The 21,465-nt window shown below is 41.0% G+C and overlaps 1 protein-coding gene across 4 annotated transcripts in view; it reads right to left on the bottom strand.

Moving 5' to 3' along the window:
* The window catches only part of dennd4c (DENN/MADD domain containing 4C), a 259,275-nt gene that overhangs the window by 42,135 nt on the left and 195,675 nt on the right, over positions 1–21,465 (bottom strand). For all 4 annotated transcript variants that reach the window (XM_080188659.1, XM_080188657.1, XM_080188658.1 and 1 more), the window contains 3 exons: positions 15,313–15,414; positions 11,686–11,814; positions 5,647–6,797 (listed from right to left, as the gene is read on the bottom strand). In XM_080188659.1, the coding sequence (XP_080044785.1) occupies positions 5,647–6,797; positions 11,686–11,814; positions 15,313–15,414 (1,382 nt within the window). The remainder of the gene's footprint in view (positions 1–5,646; positions 6,798–11,685; positions 11,815–15,312; positions 15,415–21,465) is intronic.

The following is a 21,465-nucleotide window of genomic DNA, read 5'->3' as shown; positions in this document are numbered from 1 at the left end:
CTTGGCTCCTCCCACCACAACTGCAGTCTTAATCCAGATGTGTTACTTCTGGACTCAACTTCTTTAAAAGAACATATATTCAGAGTCAGAGGTTTTTTTTAAAGCCTTTTTTTTAAAGCTCGTTAGCTAATACCAATTGCCTGCACCCATCATACCCATGTAACTATCTAAATGCTTTTTAAAAGACAAAATTGTACCCGTCTCTACTATCACCTCTGGCAGCTTGTTCCAGACACTCACCATTCTGTGAAAAAATTGCCCCTCTGGACACTTTTGTATCTCTCCCCTCTCATCTCAAACCTATGCTCTCTAGTTTTAGACTGTCCTATCTTTGGGAAAAGGTATTGACTATCTAGCTGATCTGTGCCCCTCATTATTTTATAGACCTCTAAAAGGTCACCCCTCAGCCTCCTACGCTCCAGAGAAAAAAGTCCCAGTCTATCCAGCCTCTTCTTATAATTCAATCCATCAAATCGTGGTAGCATCCCAGTAAATCTTTTCTGTACTCTTTCTAGTTTAATAATATCCTTTCTATAATTGGGTGACTAGAATTGCACACAGTATTCCAAGTGTGGCCTTACAATGTCTTGTACAACTTCAAGTGTTCTGACCAATGAACCCAAGCATGCTGAATGTTTTCTTCACCACTCTGTCCACCTGTGACTCCAGTTTCAAGGAACTATGAGCATGTACCCCTAGATCTCTGTTTTGTAACTCTCCCCAACGCCCTACCATTAACTGATTAAATCCTGCCCCGGTTCAGTCTACCAAAATGCATCACCTCGCACTTGTCTAAATTAAACTCCATCTGCCATTCGGCAGTCCATGGGCCCAACTGATCAAGATCCAATTGCAATTGGAGATAACTTTCTTTACTGTCCACTATGCCACCAATCTTGGTGTCATTTGCAAACTTACTAACCATGCCTTCTATATTCTCATTTAAATCATTAATATAAATGACAAATAACAGTGGACCCAGCACTGATCCCTGAGGCACACCGCTGGTCACAGGCCTCCAGTTTGAAAAACAAGTCTCTACAACCACCCTCTGACTTCTGTCAAGAAGCCAATTTTGTATCCATTTAGATACCTCACCCTGAATCCCGTGAGATTTGACCTTATGCAACAACCTACCATGCTGTACCCTGTCAAAGACCTTGCTAAAGTCCATGCAGACAACATCAACTACACTGCCCTTATCTACCTTCTTGGTTAGCCATTCAAAAACCTCAATTTGTGATGCATGATTTCCCACTCACAAAGCCATGCTGACTGTCCCTAATCAGTCCTTGCATCTCTAAATGCCTGTAGATCCTGTCTCTCAAAATTCATTCTCTAATTTAAAACCCGCACCCAATTTAAGATAGAGATGAGAAACTACTTCTAAGCGTTGAGTGTCTGTGAAACTCTTTTTTGGGAAGTGGTAGAGACAGGGTCTTTGAATATTTTTAAGGTAGAGGCAGATAGAATTTTTGACTAACAAGGAATCCAAGGTTATTAGACATGGGCAGGAAAGTAGTTGAGGCCACACTCAGAATCTTACTGAATGGCAGATTGCTTTTCCCCTCAATCTCTTCTGCTCCCATTTTCTTCATAAATCACATCTTCCAAATTCACTCATGACCTTTCTTACTTCTGCAACCCTCTCCAACCAATCCATTATTATATCTCAGATTGCTTTTCTTCAAACTCAGCGCATCTTCCTTTTTTCAGATTTCGCCAGAAATAAAAAGAGCATTCAGCTTTTTAGACCTCAATCATCATGAATATCACTTTCTTCCTTCCCTCTAAGTGCCTTCTCAAAACCCAGGTAATTAACAATGATTGATGCTCTTAATTCTCCTCAAACACTTTGAGACATTTCTCCATATTACGTCAAGCATGTTTATTACTCCTCAGCTAAAATTTTATTTTACCAAACTTTGTACGAAATTAGTTTTTCTAATGGAAGTTTCTGATTTTATTCCTGATCAGACTATAGTTAGAATTTATGTAAAAGAGCAGAATCAAATCAGTAAGTAATATGCTGGCTATAGGATCTCTGTACCCTCAAGAGGTAGCATCTGTACAATGTTTCCCAAATGTCAATACTCCTAACACCTCAGATGCATCACAGCATCTAATCGAATTGAATTTTTATTGTCACAGGGATTGGGATGCGGTGAAAAGTACTGTTTCTTGCAAGCTGTTACAGATAAAACACATTGTTCATAGAGTACATAAGGGAGGAGGAAAGGATAGGGTGCAGAAATGGAAACTACACCAAGAGCAATATCTCTAGATAAATCAACGCTGCATTACTAAAAGGTGCTTTGAAAGTTCTCCACAGATAGAATCATAGAATCCTGCAGTGCAAAAGTAGGCCATTCGGCCCATCAAGTCTGCACTGACCACAATCCCACCCAGGCCCTATCTGCATAACCCCATGCATTTACCTTAGCTAGTCCCTGACACTAAGGGGCAATTTAGCATGGCCATTCCACCTAACCCGCACATCTTTGATCTGTGGGAGGAAACCAGAGCACTCAGAGGAAACTCACACAGACAATGGGAGAATGTCACACAGATAGTAACCCCAGCTGGGAATTGAACCCGGGTCCCTGGTGCTGTGAGGCAGCAGTGCTAATCACTGTGCCACCGTGATAGAGAGATATTTCCCCTGGTTTGTGAGACTGGTTGCCTCCTAAGCTTAGACCAAGTCAGGCCTTTCAGGAATTAAATTAGAAAACACTTCGACGTGCAAAGGGTAGGAGTTTGGAACCGTGCTTCATAATTAATACCATATCAACTTAAGTTTTAAAACTGAGGTAGACAAGACTTTTGCTAAAGATATTAAAAGACCAACCCTTGATCCCACTATCCTTGCCCACTGCTATACCATCTTCAAACTCCCTTTCCTCTCCCAAGTCTGTAAACGCCCAGATCTTGATTGCATTTTGCTAATCAGACTGCTTATTCAACATCCAGCACTGGATAGGCAGAAAAATCCCAATTAAACACTGGAAAGACAGAATCAATTCTCCCTCATCCCCACAACACCCCTCACCTTCCTCCATCCCTGAGCTATTGGCTTCATCCCTCTCCCTGCCAGTATTTTAAGATTGTGCTAGTCTGGCTCACAACATTCATGTCACATCTCACCTAGACAGGAGCTTTTGACATCATGTTCAAATCATTACTAAGACTGCCTACTTCCACATCCATAACATCGCCTGTCTCAGTTCATCGAATGTTGAAACCCTCATTCACACCTTTATTACCTCTGGATCTAACTGTTTCAATGCACTGCTGGCTGGTCTCCTCCAGTCTATTCTCCACCAAGTTCAGACCATCCAAATCCGTTGCTTAGATCTTACCTTGCACCAGGTTCCATTCCACTACCCTCACTGGTTCCCAGTCAAGCACAGCCTTGATTTTAAAATTCTCATCATTGTTTCCAAATCTTTCCATGGCCAAACACATCCCTCTCTATAATCAGCTCCAGCCCCAACAATTTCTGCTCTTCCAATATTAGCTTCTTGAGTGTCCTCAATTCTAATCGCTCCATGAATGGTGGCAGCGCCTTCAGTTGCTTAGACGCCAAGTTGTGGAATACCTTCCCTTTACAATCCAGCCCATCTACCTCACTTTCCTCCTTTAAGACACTCTTTAAAGCCTCTTCTTTGTCCAGACTTGAAGTCACATTTTGTTTTATAATGTTTTCAAGAAGTTTTATTACATTAAAAGTTGCTATATAAATACAAGTTGTTATTGATGTGGTTAAGGGAGCTATGCGGACTTTGTTCTATCATGGCAGATCTCTGACCTAAGAAAATTACAGCACAAGAACAGGCCCTTCGGCCCTCAAAGCCTGCACCAACATGCTGTCCATTTGAACTAAAACAGCCTACCCTTCTCGGGACCATATCCCTCTATTCCCATTCTGTTCATGTATTTGTCCAAACGCCCCTTAAAAGTCACTACCACATCTGCTTCCACTACCTCCCTCCTGCCCCCACCAACCCACCCAACGAATTCCAGTCACCCACCACACTGTAAAAAACAACTTGCCTCATATATCTCCTTTAAACCTTGCGCCTTGCATCTTAAACCTATTCCCCCTAGTAACTGACTCTTCCACCCTGGGAAAAAGCTTCTGACTATCCACATGTTCCATGCCCCTCAATCTTGTGGACTTCCATCAGGTTGCACCTCAACCTCCGTCATTCCACAGAGAACACACCAAGTTTCTCCAACCTCTCCTCATAGCTAATGTTCTCCCATACTCGACAACATCCTGGTAAATCTTTTCTGTATCCTCTCCAAAGCCTCCACATTCTTCTGGTAGTGCGGCAACCAGAATCGAACACTATATTCCAAGTGCAGCCCAACTAAAGTTCTATAAAGCTGCAACATGACTTGCCAATTTTTAAACAAAATGCCCCGGCCAATGAAGGCAAGCATGCCATATGTATTCGTGGCTACCTTCTCCACCTGCGTTGCCACTTTCAGTGACCTATGTACCTGTGTACCCAGTTTCCTTTGCCTATCAATACTCTTAAGGGTTCTGCCATTTACAGTATATTTCCCATGCGTATTAGACTTTCCAAAATGCATTCCCTCAACTCCAACCACCTTTGTGTTTTCCACAAGCTTAGCAACCAAACCAGTTACATTTTCCTCCAAATCACTTGTATATATTACAAGCAGCAAAGGTCCCAGCATTTATCCCTGTGAAACGTCATTAGTCACAACCCTCCATTCAGGCCAGGCATATCTACTTGATTCTACAATCTGGTCCAATTCAGCTATAGGTACTCTGGACCAAAGAATTGGCAATGCTTGCAGCAGGAAAGGTCATCAGAATCCTCAGTTGTTTTTGAACCTCCTTGCTGTATCAGCCAATGTCACACCTACTCATGTATCACATAGGTCATTAGGCAACAACCAGAAAGAAACCAAACTGTCAAAAGACATGCCACTGCTGAACTGTTCAAAGTACTTTCGACTGGCACTCTTTCTATCCATTTAGGTAATGGAATAAAAAGCCAAACAATTAGTTTGGATAGACTCCCTTCTCACAAATTAAGCTGCAGCGAGCTGACCACGCTTTGTTAATACAACTGTACATTTGCTGGTCTAACTATTAGCAATATGACAGGAGATTAACTAATCGTATGTGTGTATTTTGAAAAGAGCAGATTTTATTCAATATATTCAAAAATTAAAGGAAGAGATATTACAATCCACTCCAAGGAACTCTGATATGCAGATAAGGACTAAATGTAGTTAATGTAGTGACCAACTGTACAAAATTCTCATACACGTAATAAAAATCAGTACTTTCTACTCAACAGTTGCCCTTGATGGAATGCATAAATACCACTTTTGTCCAACATGTAATGCTATTTATCCATCAACTCCACTTATACATGAAAATCATCAATCTTTCAGGTGTACCAACCTCACTAAAATAGATGACAAAACTTCACAATACCACTTACTCAAACATCAAATCTACAACTTGCTGTTAGATTACATTTGCATTCATAAGCCTGGTCACAATTCTCAACAATGGTATCAACTAACTTATGAAATAATTTCCCTATCCCACCACTTTTTCAAAGTAAATCCACTATGCAATGAGCATAGGTGTTGTCTAACCTCATCGTCAGAGTACGAGTATGCTGATGCCACAGCTCCCCACATCTTGCTGGCAACATTTGCTGCTTGTTTCATGCCTGACTTAAGTACATCCATCTTGGGTCCAGAGAGCAGGTTGTCAAATTTAAATCCTGAAATTGAAGTAACAATGGACCCCAAAGAGCCATGTTGGGTGTTTCGTACTAAGCCAGTTAATGAAGCTGAACGCATTTTCTGTGAAACAGGCTTCTGCATTTTTGGCTGACCAGCAAATGTTTTTGACCTAGATACAGATTTAGATGTTGTTTGTACATCTTCTGGTGGAACTGGGCTAGATGGCAGACTTGACCTCCTTTCTGGGGGATGGCAGTGGGTGCCATCACTATCACCTGATGACCTCTCCTCATTCTCAGTCTTGTGCAGTTCCATGCTAGTTGATTTGCCCCCCAGGGGGCTCTTAAGATTCATATACATTTCAATTTCATCAGCAAGTTTTCGAGACACAACTGGTGGTACACTCTTCTCTTCAACTTTGGAAGGGATTTTCTTATCAGTTTCTGAGGCCAGCAATGATAATGGGTCAAAACCTTTCTTAACATCTTCTCTTTCTACAGACTTAATTGCAAGCTGCACACTAGTCCTGTTCTGCATGGGATCTTCAACTTGATTTTCTTCATCAGCTTGAAAAATAGTTTGTGGGTCAACTTGTAGGTTGTCCATTACAAACTCTGAATTTTTGGACATTACTGTAGGTTCAGTATCAACTTCTAATGAGGATGAATCTCTGTTTTCGGAAACATCCAAGTACTTATCAAAGGTAGTTCTGCTGTGATCAACTTGACACTCTCCTGTTTGATTGGCTGAGTGATTCAAAACTGGAGAACGCTTCATCTTTGATAGATCTTTGGCACTGCACAGAGCAGCAGTCAAGATCTTGGCATCAGCACCCATTGTCTCAGCTATCTCATTTGGATCGGTTTCAAGGCTTCCCTTTTGAAATAACATGTTAGATCGTGTGTCAGCACTGAAACTGCAGCTCCTTTCTGCCCAGAACTTTTGTCGCTGCTGATTTTTTTCAGTGTTCTTCCTGTGCGCTTGAGTACTAGGGTCACCAACTCCATTGCCATCTTGATAATTGTTGTTATTTACCAGCAATAAGCTAGTTAAGTCACCTAGAATTGAAAAGACAGCAAAAGTAGGAATTAATATTGACAAATCATAGGATCTATTCCCTTATTTCAATAAATGAATAGCTGTGTCTCAAGGCTAAATAACAGTAGAAGTATGAAAGATTACTACTCCAATTAAAAAGAAAATTTCAAATATTATTTGTGGAGTGGCTAGCCTTAGTCAGAACAAGTACTCTGGCCAATATGCAAATTAATACAATAATCAAGGGAGCCTCACGTCTGGAGTACTATTAAATGGTTGGCATCATATCAATACAAGTTAATAATTCTTCATGGCAAATAACCTGACTTCAGCCACATATTCAAGGGAAGCAAATGTAAGGTGGGTTAAGGGAAGAAAGAGGAGATAGAAAATCACCTTAAGCTAGTCTTCTCATGTCCTAGGTTCAAGAGCATTCCCGGCAGAAGACCAGGAGAAAATTGAGAGAAGAATAGGGAGGAAGAGGACATAAGCAAACACAAAAAAGAAAATCACAAATGAATCATTTTGTACTACATTTGAAGCAAATTTGGAAGATGGCATTTGAAAAGCAATAACTAATACTCAAATAGCTAAAAAATTTGGCACAGTAGCAGCATTCTTGCTTCAGAGTCAGAAGGTCATGAGTTCAAGTCATATTCCAGAGGCTGGAGCTCAAATACTAGGCGTACACTTCAATGCAGTGCTGAAAGAGGTTGGAGGTGTCATCTCAGATCTTTCCCTTCCAAGTAAGCATAAAATACCCCATGGTAATTTTCTAAACATGGGGGAGCTTTCTTCCCGTGTAAGGGCAATATTTATCTTTGAACCAACAGCAGAACAGCTAGTACAGGCACTAACACCCAGCCAATTCACACATGGCAGTTACTGTTGCACTCCAGGGAAAGGTAAGTCATCTTCAAAAATAACTTCATGGGCTTTGGGATGTCCTGATATTTGGAAAGTCATTGTGCAAATGCACGTTATTTCAGGATGTCACATCAATTAGTAGTGTAACTGACATTCTTGCCTACCTTGTTAGCCACCAGCTAACATAATACAAGATTCAGCTGCCACATTCATATTAATTTTTACATTGTGTAATTATGTTTTTTGAGGAGAATTTGACCACTTTCAAGAGTGGGAAAGATGAAGGGCATGGGATCTACATGAACCACAAAAGTTACCACAGAGTTCCTCAGAGTGAAATGTTGCATGTATTAAAGACCTTAAAAATAGAGACATTTACTTTCTCATCGGAGGTCGTGCTAAGCTTTCCTTTTCAGTATGAGATCCCAAAGTAAAAATATTCCTTTTCATATTCTTATTTCGATAGAAGCAACATTTCTCCAATTACTATATGCTCAACGCTTCAAGTTAAATAAGCTTGAAATGATAACAGATGAGGGACAAAGATATCCTGTGTATTAAGTCTATTCACTGGTTATGTTTTCATTATACTTGGTGCACAGAAGGTGGCTTCCAGCAAAAGATTGCAGGGAATAAAGCAGCCACATTTGGAGTGCTGTTACAATCTTATGCTCAGTTTCAGCATCCATTCAGAGGCAGCAACAAGAATTGCAATAAAACTTGTGGAAATAATATTAATCACCAAAATAAATCTTTACGGAAAAGGGACTGAACTTGTTTTTATATAGCATCTTTCACACTCTTGGGATGTCCAAAACACTTAATAAATAATTAATTATTTTCTGGCATACAGTTATTGTTTTCACAAAGGGAAACGTGGCAACTGAATATTTTTAAGGCAGATAAGTTCTTGTTAAGCAAGGGGATAATAGTTAAGTAAGTAGGATGTAGATTTGAGGTTAACACCAGATAAGCCATGATTTTATTAAGTTGTGAAGCAAGCTCAAAGGACTGAATGGCCTAATCCTTGATCGTAAATGATTGGCACCACAGGGGCTTTAACGTAAGTGAGAGAAGCGAAGAAGCCACTCAGAAGAGCGTACACCTCCATCATGCTATGTTAGCTCAATGTTTTAACAATTAGGCAGCTCTTCTTTTTCCTGCCTGTGCTACCCAGTAATGACAAAGCTGAAAGAAGGAATCTTAAGAGTTTCCATTTCACCGAGGAAGCTTCGGGAGAGTCCACATCCAACAACCTACTTTGAAAACTTGACTCTCATTTTTACAGCAACAAATTCCACCAATGCAGCTACAGTCAATTCACCCTATCTTCCAATGTTAGTGGATCCTTTGAAAAATTCCAGGAACTGGATACGTATCTGCACCTTCCCCAGAAACTCAGATTTTCCTTAGGCTTTATCCTAGTTTTAAATTTAAACGAAATCTGTCCATTAATTTTTGAGGATTTTTGTTTACAAACAAACTTACATTACCTTCATTCACCTTGAATATCAGAGGTACTAAAAGACGTGATTATCTGTTTTAACAATGGTGGTTGAGGGAAGTATTCGCCATAACAACATGCAAACTTTCCTGATCATTCAACTGTGCCACCAATGTCTCAGTTTAATAGCTCATTACAAAGAGGGACCTTCAAAGTATCAGCTGAGTTTATATGCTCAAACCTCTGGAGTGCAACTTGAATCCAAGACATCTGACTCATAAATCTGAGTTTAATTCCTGTGCTAAGGATGACAGTAATAATAAAAAAACTTAACCTAAAGCAGGTAGATTTATTAAATGTGTTCAGTCACAACACTATTTTTAGAAGTCAATATATTAAATCATGGGACATTCCCTGTGCCATAGAAGTACTAGCCATGATTTGAACTGGGGACATGGGTAAAGGAGATAGAATTATTGTATGTTTACAGCGATGTAACTGCTAACAGATCCTTTGAAAAGCTCCAGGATCTGGATACGCATCCACACTTTCCCCAAAATTCCAGATTTTTCTAGGGTCATTTCCTGCGCATTAAATTCATTTGAAACCCTTTAGTTTTTGAGGCCACTTGGCCATCAAGATTGCATCAGCCACAAAATGAGCCATCCAGCCTCACCTTACTTTCCAGTATTCGGTCTTTAGCTCACTTGAGGTGTACAACCAGACACAGTGGATTGAGGGTGTCTGCTTCTACTACCTTTCAGGCTGAGGTCCAGATCCCACAACCTTTTTGTTAAAAAAAAACTTCTGGCATCGCCCCTCTTAGTTTTCAGGTGATTGATAGCAAGACATGTCCCTCATCACTAGCCTCTCTGTTCAATAAATCGGCCTTTTCCATCCACTCTATTCAGGTCCAGTGGTTAGCACTGCTGTTTCAGTGCCAGGATCAATTCCAGCCTTGGCTGACTACGTGGAGTTTGTATGTTCCTCTGGATGCTCCAGTTTCCTCCCATGGTTCAAGGATGTGCGAGTTAGGTGGACTGGCCATGGTAAATTGCCCCTTAGTATCCCAAGATGTGTAGATTCAACTGAATAGTCATGGTAAATGTGGGGGAAAAAGACACTGCCTAAAATGCTGTGTCAGAGAGTTGGAGCAGACCCAATGAGCTGAATGGCCTCCTTCTGCAATGGGTTCAATGATTATAGATCAAAATCACATCTCCCTCAATCTCTTTTTCAAGGAGAACAACTCAATCTTTCCTCAGGGCTACAATTTTCTTGTCTGGGCCACATCCTTGTAAATCTCCTTCCGTGATGGTGGGATCCTGAGATCACAGAACACCATCTTGAGATGACAAACCATCCTGACTTATGCAGCATGCTACTATCAGTTTCTCATCCAAATATAGCAACTGGTCAGCCTGGTCTTCAGAACTAGGGGGCAGAGTTTCAAAAGAAGGTGTTTTCCATTTAAGTTGGAGATAATGAGGAATTTCTTTGAGATTCTCCAAATCTTAGGAATTTTCTATCCAAGACAGCAGTGGAGGTTGGGTCAGTAAACTCCAAGGCTGAGTTAGACTAACATTTGATCTACAAGAGGGTCAAGGGTTGGGGGTGGAATACAGGCAGAAAAGTGGAATTGAGTGCACACAGCAGTCATTATTTTATTAAACAACAAAGCAGGTTTGAGCGAGTAAATAACCCACTCTTGTTCCTGTTTCAATGTTCTGTGGCAAAACCATGAGCTGTTTAAGGAAATTTCTCACAACTTCCTTTCTGATTTGAGTATTTCAGTTTAATTCCCAATCAGAAGAAATAATTCCCTTGATCACATCAAAACCCTCCATATCTCAAATCTCCAAAACTTTCTATGCTCTAATGGAAATAATTCAAGTAACTCCATTTCTTCTTAATCACAACTCAGCTGATTTCAGCCAATGGGGACTCTTAAATGGCCACAGCACCTGAATTTAGGAAAGGGAAAAATGATCAGCAATTTTTACAGTAAAGGTCTAGGTTGGGGATTTGAGGGGGAACAATGTCAGGACCAGTGAGGATGTCAACCACAGTTCAATTGCAGAAAGGCTCAATGTGATGACTAGTGAGGCACTAGAGAGTGACTTCCACTCATAGATCATTGTCCTATTAAGGGAGCCATTGCCACAACAAGGCAACAAAATTAATGAGTTCATTAAATGCAAACTTGCATTGGAATTTCAAGTACAAGGGATGTAGAAACCACAGTGTATTTTTTTCAAGACATTAACCAGCTGGGGAGAAGCTGAATTATATGATCTTTCAATTGATGGAGAACAAAAGTACATATTCTATATTTAAATTGATTTAGGATTTAAATTTTTTTTTAAAACCAAACTTAAAAGGGGAGTTGCTTTAAAGCAGAATTGCTACATTAATTTGGCTTTCATGTGACCTGGTCATTTTAGAACATACAAATGGGAAGTCTGGTCCTTTCACCTTTTCAAGTGACACACACAACTCAAAAGAATAAAAAACAGAATTGTTAAAATGCAAAAAGGACAATAAGGCATGTTGTAATATAACACAATAATGATAACTAGTGATTAAAACATTCTTACCACTGCTTCCTTTACTGCCAACAGCAGCACATTGCAACTTTACAATGCTGCTACTTGAATGAAGCTTTTCTGGCGAGCTAGAATTATTTTTTTTACTCACAGCTGATTCAATGTTGTGCACGCTTTTTTCTGTTGATGAAATGCAATGCAAGTTTAATTAAAAACAGTTTTCACTTGAAGTGGGGGATTTGAATTCAAAAACCAAATCTACAAATAAACAATAAAGATGAGAACAGATCCAGAGTGCAGAACACAAATATAGGTACAAGTACAATATAATTTAGACCTTTGAGGGAAAGGGATTGTTGAGGAAGATCAGCTATGATTGCATTTAACAGCCTGTATGGAAATTTGTTTTACCTGCTTCTATTTCTATTGCTATTACTATTACAGTTGAGAAATACCTCTCTTCAATTGATATTTGATATGGGGAACAAACACCAGGAAAGCTTGCACTTACCTAGAACTTTTTACTTAATGAAACATCCAAAGTATTTCACAGGAACATAAGAAATAAGAACATAAGAAATAGGAGCAGGAGTAGGCCATCTAGCCCCTCGAGCCTGCCCCGCCATTCAATAAGATCATGGCTGATCTGTCGTGGCTCAGTTCCACATTCCCGCCCTCTCCTCATAACCCTTAATCCCCTTGCCCATCAAAAACCTATCAACCCGCGTCTTAAAAATATTGAGCGAGGCAGCCTCCACCACTTCAACGGGCAGAGAATTCCAGAGATTCACCACCCTTTGAGTGAAGAAGTTCCTCCTCAACTCCGTTCTAAACCGCCCCCCCTTTATCTTGAGGCTGTGCCCTCTAGTCCTACTGTCCTTTCTGAGCGGGAAGAGCCTCTCCACCTCTATCCTATCCATCCCATTCAACATCTTATACGTCTCAATGAGATCTCCCCTCATTCTTCTAAACTCTAACGAGTACAAGCCTAGTTTATTCAGCCTCTCCTCACAGCTCAACCCCGGAATCAGCCTAGTAAACCTCCTCTGCACTCCCTCCAAGGCCAAAATATCCTTGCGTAAGTGCGACAACCAAAACTGCACACAGTACTCCAGCTGCGGCCTCACCAGTGCCCTATACAGCTGCAGCAAGACTTCCCTACTTTCACATTCAATCCCCCTTGATTATAAGACAAATAGGACATCAAGCTACATATTACATCAGATGACCAAAAGCTCAATCAGCAAGATGGGTTTATAGGAAGCAAGGTGGATGAAAGGTATTTTGGGGCTTGAGGCTAAGGCAAATATAGACATGGCCACCAATAATTGAGCAACTAAAACTGAGGATGCACAAGAGACCAGAATTCGAATGGAGATATCTTGAGGGTTGTGGAGCTGGATGACATGAGAAAGGGAACACGATAGAGGGGTTTGAAAACGACGATTGGAATTTTAGAAATAGAAACATTGGCCGCCTGATAGTTGAAATAGGACTGGATCAATACTTAAGCGCGGTTGGGACAGTTTTCACTTGAATTGTGCTCAGACCAGTATTCTGGCAAATCACATAACTGGGGCTTTAAATTAAATAGTGGGGGCAGATCACTGTGGGAAGATGTGATAAATTAAAGAAAGCAGACAAGGCAAAAAGAACCAGGCAGTAATAACAGAGCGTGACAGGAAGGGACAGAATATACAAACTTGAGTGCAGTAGCAGCTAAGGCAGGAATTGCAAAAATGGTAAAACGACTAAGTTAAAGGCTCTTTATCTGAATGCATGCAGCATTCATAACAGAACATTGAATTGACAACTGAAATAGAAAAAATACATCTTTTAACAATTAGAGACAAAACTGCAAAGTGGTAAATACTCACAGCTTCATGACACTTCAGAAAGACAGGAAGCTTTAAGAACATAAGAAATAGGAGCAGGACTAGGCCATCTAGCCCTTCGAGCCTGCCCTGCCATTCAATAAGATCATGGCTGATCTGAAGTGGACCAGTGCCACTTTCTCGCTTTCTCCCCATAACCCTTAATTCCCTTGTCTATCAAAAACCTATCTACCCGTGACTTAAATATATTCAGCAAGGTAGCCTCCACCACTTCAAAGGGCAGAGAATTCCAGAAATTCACCACCCTTTGAGTAAAGAAGTTCCTCCTCAACTCTGATCTAAACTGCAGCACCCCCGCCACCTCCCCCCCGCCCCCCACCCCACCTTTATCTTGAGGCTGTGCCCTCTAGTCCTGCTATCCTTTCTAAGCAGGAAGAATCTCACTACCTCTACCCTATCCATCCCCTTCATTATCTTATACGTCTCTATAAGATCCCCCCTCATCCTTCTAAACTCCAAAGGTGTTGAAAGGTGTATAAAGCTTTAAAGGTGTAACTTTGTTAATTAAGGATGACAGCACAAGAGAGAAAAATTATCTTCATGAAAAAGAACAAGATGCAGAGTCAGTTTGAGTATAGATACAAAAAGTTGTAGGACTGGGTTTACAGGATGACAACACTGGGAGGGGGGAAAATCTTGAGAAAGGAACAGCAAAAATGAGTGATTTTAATATGCACATAGATTAGACCAATGAGGCTGGCAAAGGTAGCCTGGAAGATCAAGTTCAGAATGTTGTGACAGCTTCTCAAAGCAGCATGTACTTGAACTAGAGAATAGGCTATTCTAGATCTGGTAATATGCAATGAGGCAGGATTAATTAATTACTTCATAGTAAAGTAACCTCTAGCTAGCACTAATTGTAACATGATTGTATTTTACATTCAGTTTGAAAGAGTGAAAAGTGGATCTGAGATGAATGTTTTAAAGCGAAATAAGGGCAATTGAGGGAATAAAAACAGAGCAAGGCAATTAAGAGACATGTCAGCAAAGATGTGGTGGCAGACATTTATGGAGATTATAACACCCAGCAAAGATACATCCCAGTGAGAAAGAAAGACTCTAGGGAAGGGATACACTATCTGTGATTCCTCTCTTCAAGAAAGGACGGAGATAGAAATCTGTCACAGAGGAAATGCTGGAATCTATTAAGCAGATATCAGCTAGGCTCTTAAATCTCAAGATAATCAGGCAGAGTCAACATTTGTGAAAGGGGAATTTGTTTGATTAGCTCATTAGAATTCTTAAGTAACAAGCTACATGAATAAAGGAGAACCTGTGAACGTGGTACATCAGATTTCAAGAAGCTATTTGACAATGTGCTGTATCAAGAGGTTACAATGCAAAACAAGACCGTGAGGTAGTAGCAAAATATTAGTATGGTTAGAGGATCAGTTAGTTGGCAGGAAACTCGGTTATCTCCAGGGTGGTAAGATGTGATGTGTGGAGTGCCACAGGGATCAGTTCTGGGACTTAAACTGTTTACAATCTTCATCTAGAACATGAAACCAAATGCATGGTTGCTAAATTTGCTGATGACAAAAAGATAAAGTGGAAAGCAAGTTGTAAAGAGGATACAAGGATTTTGCAAAGGAATATAAAATAGGTCATGAGAGTGGACCGAAATTTGGCACATGGAATGGAATGTGGGAAAACATGAACTTGTCCACTTTGCCAAGAAAAACAGCATATGAATTAAATGGAAAGATTCAGGAGTCACTGCAAATTGAAAGAAAACACTTGTGTACTGTTCAATTCAAGTCAAACTGATTTTCATAATCTTCACCTCTTTGCTCTTCACCAGGTGAGTCAATTTCTACGAGCGTTTCTTCAGTGTCGTCACGTCGAAGTTCATCTTTAGATCCATATCCTTGGTCTGACTGAGCACCTGTAACAAAGTTAACTACAGTTGAACAAAGATGCTTCCAATGTATGAGACATCCATATACAGGAAAAAGGAAGCCTTTTATATATTTCACCAGAAATTGAGAATTCTTCAGACTGTAAATACATAAGACTTCTCCTTCCTGAATAGGCAGTATTTATATTATACCTTCTTGAGCCTGGAAATCTGTTGTTCAAGGACGCAAGTTGCTTGGGGATTTTTTTGAGCACACCCTGATCATCACTGGCATCATTTTAGTACAGTATTGAGGAGAAACATAAAATATGCAATATTTGGATAACAAACTTTTTTTAAAAATCACTGCTTTCTAATGTTTTATCACTGTTTTGCTTCATGCAGAAGGGAAAGAAGAATTTAAAACAATCGTGAAAGATAAAGTACAGAAAATTTCATGGGACTAAAGGTTGACAAGTCCCCTGGGCCTGAAAGATCCCAGGAGATTGTAAAATTTTCAGTTTTTCATCACCATTCAAGAAATGAGGGAGACACAGAAAGGAAGAACAATAAGCAAATTTGCCTATCGCCTGTCATTGGGAAAACACATGAATCCATTATTAAGGAGGTAGTAACAGGACATTTAGATAAATCACAATGCAACCACACAATATCAGCACAAATGTGGAGGATGCAACTTTCAAGTGGATAAAGGGAAAAGGCATTTGACAAGGTACCTCACAAGAGGTTACTGCAGAAGGTCAGGGGACATGGAGTTGGGGGTAGGGTGTTAGCGTGGATAGAGAATTGGTTGTCAAATAGGAGGCAGAGAGTGGGGGTCAATGGGTGCTATTCGGATTGGCGGTTGGTGACTAGTGGGGTGCCCCAGGGGTCGGTGCTGGGGCCTCAGCTATTTACCATTTATATAGATGATCTGGAGGAGGGAACCGAGTGCAGGGTGTCGAAATTTGCTGATGACACCAAGACTGGGGGAAAGGCAAATTGTGCGGAGGGTGTGGAGAGTCTGCAGAAGGATCTAGATAGGCTGGGCGAATGGGCCAGGAAATGGCAAATGGAATTTAATGTTGGCAAGTGTGAGGTGGTCCACTTTGGTAGGAAGAATGGTAGGAAGGACTATTACTTACGGGGCGAAAAACTGCAGCAGGCGACGGTGCAGAGGGACCTCGGGGTCCTTGTGCATGAATCGCAAAAACCCAGCTTGCAGGTGCAGCAGGTGGTCAGGAAGGCGAATGGGATGCTGGCCTTCATAGCGAGGGGGATTGAATATAAAAGTAGGGAGGTCTTGCTGCAGCTGTATAGGGCATTGGTGAGGCCGCAGCTGGAGTACTGTGTGCAGTTTTGGGCGCCGCACCTGCGCAAGGATATTTTGGCCCTGGAGGGAGTGCAGAGGAGGTTTACTAGGCTGATACCGGAGTTGAGGGGATTGAGCTATGAGGAGAGGCTGAATAAACTAGGCTTGTACTCGTTAGAGTTTAGAAGAATGAGGGGAGATCTCATTGAGACGTATAAGATGATGAATGGGATGGATAGGATAGAGGTGGAGAGACTCTTCCCGCTCAAAAAAGACAGTAGGACTAGGGGGCACAGCCTCAAGATAAGGGGGAGGCTGTTTAGAACGGAGTTGAGGAGGAACTTCTTCACTCAAAGGGTGGTGAATCTCTGGAATTCTCTGCCCGTTGAAGTGGTGGAGGCTGCCTCGCTAAATATTTTTAAGAAGCGGGTTGATGGGTTCTTGATAAGAGAGGGGATTAAGGGTTATGGGGAGAGGGCAGGAAAGTGGAACTGAGCCACGACAGATCAGCCATGATCTTATTGAATGGCGGGGCAGGCTCGAAGGGCTAGATGGCCTACTCCTGCTCCTATTTCTTATGTTCTTATGTTCTTATATATTTGAATCTTCAAAAGGCATCAATAATGTGCCACTTAAACCGTTACTGCACAAGATAAGAGCACATTTTGTTGGGGGTGACATATTAGCATGAAGAGAGGATTGGCAATAAACAGCAATTATAAACTGTAATTTTTTGGTTGGCAAATAAATAATGTGGCAAGGATAAGTGCTGCAGCTTCAACAATTTTGAGTTGGATGAAGGGCTGCAGCCAAATTTGCTGATGATGTAAAGATATGTAGGGAAGCATGTTGGGAGGATACAAATAGGTTAGGTAAGTGCTCAAAAAGTTGGCAGTTTGTCTGCTTTGGTGGGAAGAACAGAAAAGCAGAATTTTAAAATGGAAGGAGACTATAACATGCTGCTGTACCAAGGGATGTGCATATTCTCATACATGCTTCACAAAAAGCTAGCATGCAGATACAACAAATAATTCCAAAGGCAAACAGAATATGGGCCCTTTACTGCAAAAATGATGGCGTATAAAAGTAGGCAAGCCTCGCTACAACTGTACTGGACACTGCTGAGACCACTTGTAGAGTGATGTGTACAAATTTAAGCAGTGAAAGACTTGAATTAAAAATAGTTCAAAGAAGGTTCACTAGGTTGATTTCTGGGATGAAGGGATTGGCTCATGAGGAAAGGTTGAACAGGTTGGGGCTATATTTATTAGAATTTGGAAGAATGAGAGGTGATCTCATTGAAACAAAATGTTCTGAGTGGGCTTGACCGTAGCTGCTGAGACAATGTTTTTTCTTGTGGGGTAATCTAGAACCGGCGTAAAGAGTTTCAGAATAAGGGATCTCCCATTCAAGACAAAGATGAGGAGGAATTTCTTCTCAGGGTCATCAGTCTTTGGAATTATCCTCCACAGAGTAGTGCAATCGGTGTCACTGCATATTTTCAAAGCAGGGTTAGACAGACCTTTGATCTACAAGGAAAGGTTATTTGAGGCACAGGCAGAAAAGTGCAGTTAAGGCCACAATCAGACCAACCACAACCACATCAAATGGTGCAGCAAGCTCCACGGGCTCTTATTTATGATCCATGATTTATACTTAAGGCGTTTTCTGGTCCACACATTTATGATTAGGCATTTTATCCTCATTCCATGAGCCAGAATATTCCAAAAATCAGAAATGACTTTGCTACCAGCATTCCAACCTGAGGACGTTAGTGTATTTATATTTACAAAATCTCAGGATTTTGATTTGATTTATTGTCACATGTATTAACAAAGTATTGTTTCTTGCACACTATACAAAGTGTACCGTTCGTAGAAAAGTGCAGAGTGTTGAAGTTGGTTATAGCTAGGGTGTAGAGAAAGATCAACTTAATGCAGGGTAGGTCCATTCAAAAGTCTGACAGCAGCAGGGAAGAAGCTGTTGTTGAGTCGGTTGATACGTGACCTCAGATTTTTGTATCTTTTTCCCAATGGAAGAAGGGGGAAGATCTGTGGGGTCCTTAATTATGCTGGCTGCTTTGCTGAGGTAGCAGAAAGTGCGGACAGAGTCAATTGTGTAATGGATTGGGCTACATTCACAACCTTTTGTAGTTTCTTGTAATCTTGGGCCGAGCAGGAGCCATACCAATCTGTGATACAGCTAGAAAGGATGCAATCTTTGGTGCAGCTGTAAAAGTTGGTGAGTTATAGCTGACATGCCAAATTTCCTTAGTCTTCTGAGAAAGTAGAGGCATTTAAAGTCTTTCTGAAGTTATAATTAAGTGGCAATGTTACGTGTGTAACCTTTGCAAAGTAAATAAACTTTATGTACATTTCCCTTGAACCCAAGGTAGGACATCTTTATTTTCTGAAAGGCTGAACACTAGACAAAAATTCAACCACTACAACAGAGGAAAGGAAACCTTACTATTACCATTAATACTAATAATAACTTCTGTAAATTCAGTGATGTGTCATTAGGCCAAACTTGTTAAACAAATTTCAAGAACACATTATAATCTTAAACTACCATGTATTCAGTACTTGACTAATAAGGTTGAAGTATAACACGTGACATGCTAAGCAGTATTTAACTTTTATTACTAAATTAATAGTTGCCTATTAACCGTAAACTAAATAAGCAATTGCAACAAAGTAAACTCTTTAACTTTGATTTGCACACAAGAGTAAAAGAATTATAATGCTTTCAGTACAAGCGACTTCAAGATTTATATATTACAAGAAATATTTGTGACATAGCCATATGTATTCACTTTATCATTTTTAAAAAAAAATTCATTTGTGGGACATGGGCATTGCCAGCTGGCCAGCATTTATTGCCTATCCCTAGTTGCCCTTGAGAAGGTGGTGGTGAGCTGCTTTCAGTCCATGTTCTGTGGGTTGGCCCACAATGCCATTAGGGAGGGAATTCCAGGATTTTGACCCAGTGACAGCAAAGGAAGGATAATACATTTCCAAGTCAGGATGGTGAGTGACTTGGAGGTGAACTTGCAGTTGGTGGTCTTCCCATGTATCTGCTGCCATCTAGAAGGACGAGCGAAGCGGTCATGGGTTTGGAAGGTGCTGTTGAAGGATCTTTGGTGAATTGCTGCAGTGCATCTGTAGATAGTACACACTGTTGTTACTCAGCATTGGTGGTGGAGGGATTGAATGTTTGTAGCTGTGGTGCCAATCATGCAGACTGCTTTGTTCTTGATGGTGTCAAGCTTCTTGAGTGTTGTTGGAGCTGCACCCATCTAGGCAAGTGGGGAGTATTCCATCTCGTTGATTGAGCTCACAAAGGTCTGTCATTTACATATTTGGACTCAGCTAATGCTACTTTAATCAGTGACAAGGAGTCTGGGGAGGTGTGTGTTTTTACAGCCATAAGCCAATCCAAAAGATATGCATGACAAGAAAAACTGGTTTGATCAACTTATAAAAGTGGCTCTAAATGTGGCTTGATACCATCACAACTTTTCACCAAAAGGTTGCCAACTGGGAGATACCATTTCTAGTCCTTTTATGCAAAATGTTAAGTTGAGAATGCAAGTGTTTCACAAAGTATTCAGGGAAGCGAGTCAGAGCAATGCATCTCGGAAACAGGCCCTTTGGCCCAAGTGGTCCGTGCTGCCTTCCCAGCTAGTCCCAACTGCCTGCATTTGGGCAATATCCCTCTAATCCTTTCCTTCCTACTGTTTCTTCCCATTTCACAAACAAGCAAATATTACAGTGACAATTAAATTGATTGTTCTGTTAACTTCCATTCACCTGCAAGTCAAATTTGCTCAGAATTCTGGACAATTTCAAATCGTGCTACCCCACAACTGCCAAAGATCAAGACACTAAAAATGGCTAGAAAAAAAGACAAAGGATGGGATTTTCTAGTTTTGCTTGCCCCAAAGCCTGAAAATCCTGCCTGACATCCAGACCTTTGCACAGTCCGCTCCCCCCACCCTGTGACTATTCCCATGGCAGGCAGGATGGGAAAATACCCCCCAGAGGGTCAAACTCGGAGAACCAAAAGTGAGAAATACTGCAAATGATCAATAATAAAGTGAAAAAGGAGATGGTAATACAGGTATTTCATTCAATCAAGAGAACTAACATAAGAACATAAGAACATAAGAAATAGGAGCAGGAGTAGGCCATCTGGCCCTTCGAGCCTGCCCCGCCATTCAATAAGATCATGGCTGATCTGTCGTGGCTCAGTTCCACTTTCCCGCCCTCTCCCCATAACCCTTAATCCCCTCTCTTATCAAAAACCCATCAACCCGCTTCTTAAAAATATTTAGCGAGGCAGCCTCCACCACTTCAACGGGCAGAGAATTCCAGAGATTCACCACCCTTTGAGTGAAGAAGTTCCTCCTCAACTCCGTTCTGAACCGCCCCCCCTTTATCTTGAGGCTGTGCCCCCTAGTCCTACTGTCTTTTTTGAGCGGGAAGAGTCTTTCCACCTCTATCCTATCCATCCCATTCATCATCTTATACGTCTCAATGAGATCTCCCCTCATTCTTCTAAACTCTAACGAGTACAAGCCTAGTTTATTCAGCCTCTCCTCATAGCTCAACCCCCTCAACTCCGGTATCAGCCTAGTAAACCTCCTCTGCACTCCCTCCAAGGCCAAAATATCCTTGCGCAGGTGCGGCGCCCAAAACTGCACACAGTACTCCAGCTGCGGCCTCACCAATGCCCTATACAGCTGCAGCAAGACCTCCCTACTTTTATATTCAATCCCCCTCGCT

The sequence above is a fragment of the Carcharhinus amblyrhynchos genome, chromosome 5 (assembly GCF_965287045.1).
Source record: "Carcharhinus amblyrhynchos chromosome 5, sCarAmb.v2.hapA, whole genome shotgun sequence".
NCBI classification, from domain to species: Eukaryota; Metazoa; Chordata; class Chondrichthyes; order Carcharhiniformes; family Carcharhinidae; genus Carcharhinus; species Carcharhinus amblyrhynchos.
The sequence above is the reverse complement of the archived record's forward strand: the minus strand, read 5'-3'. Positions and strand labels throughout refer to the sequence as shown.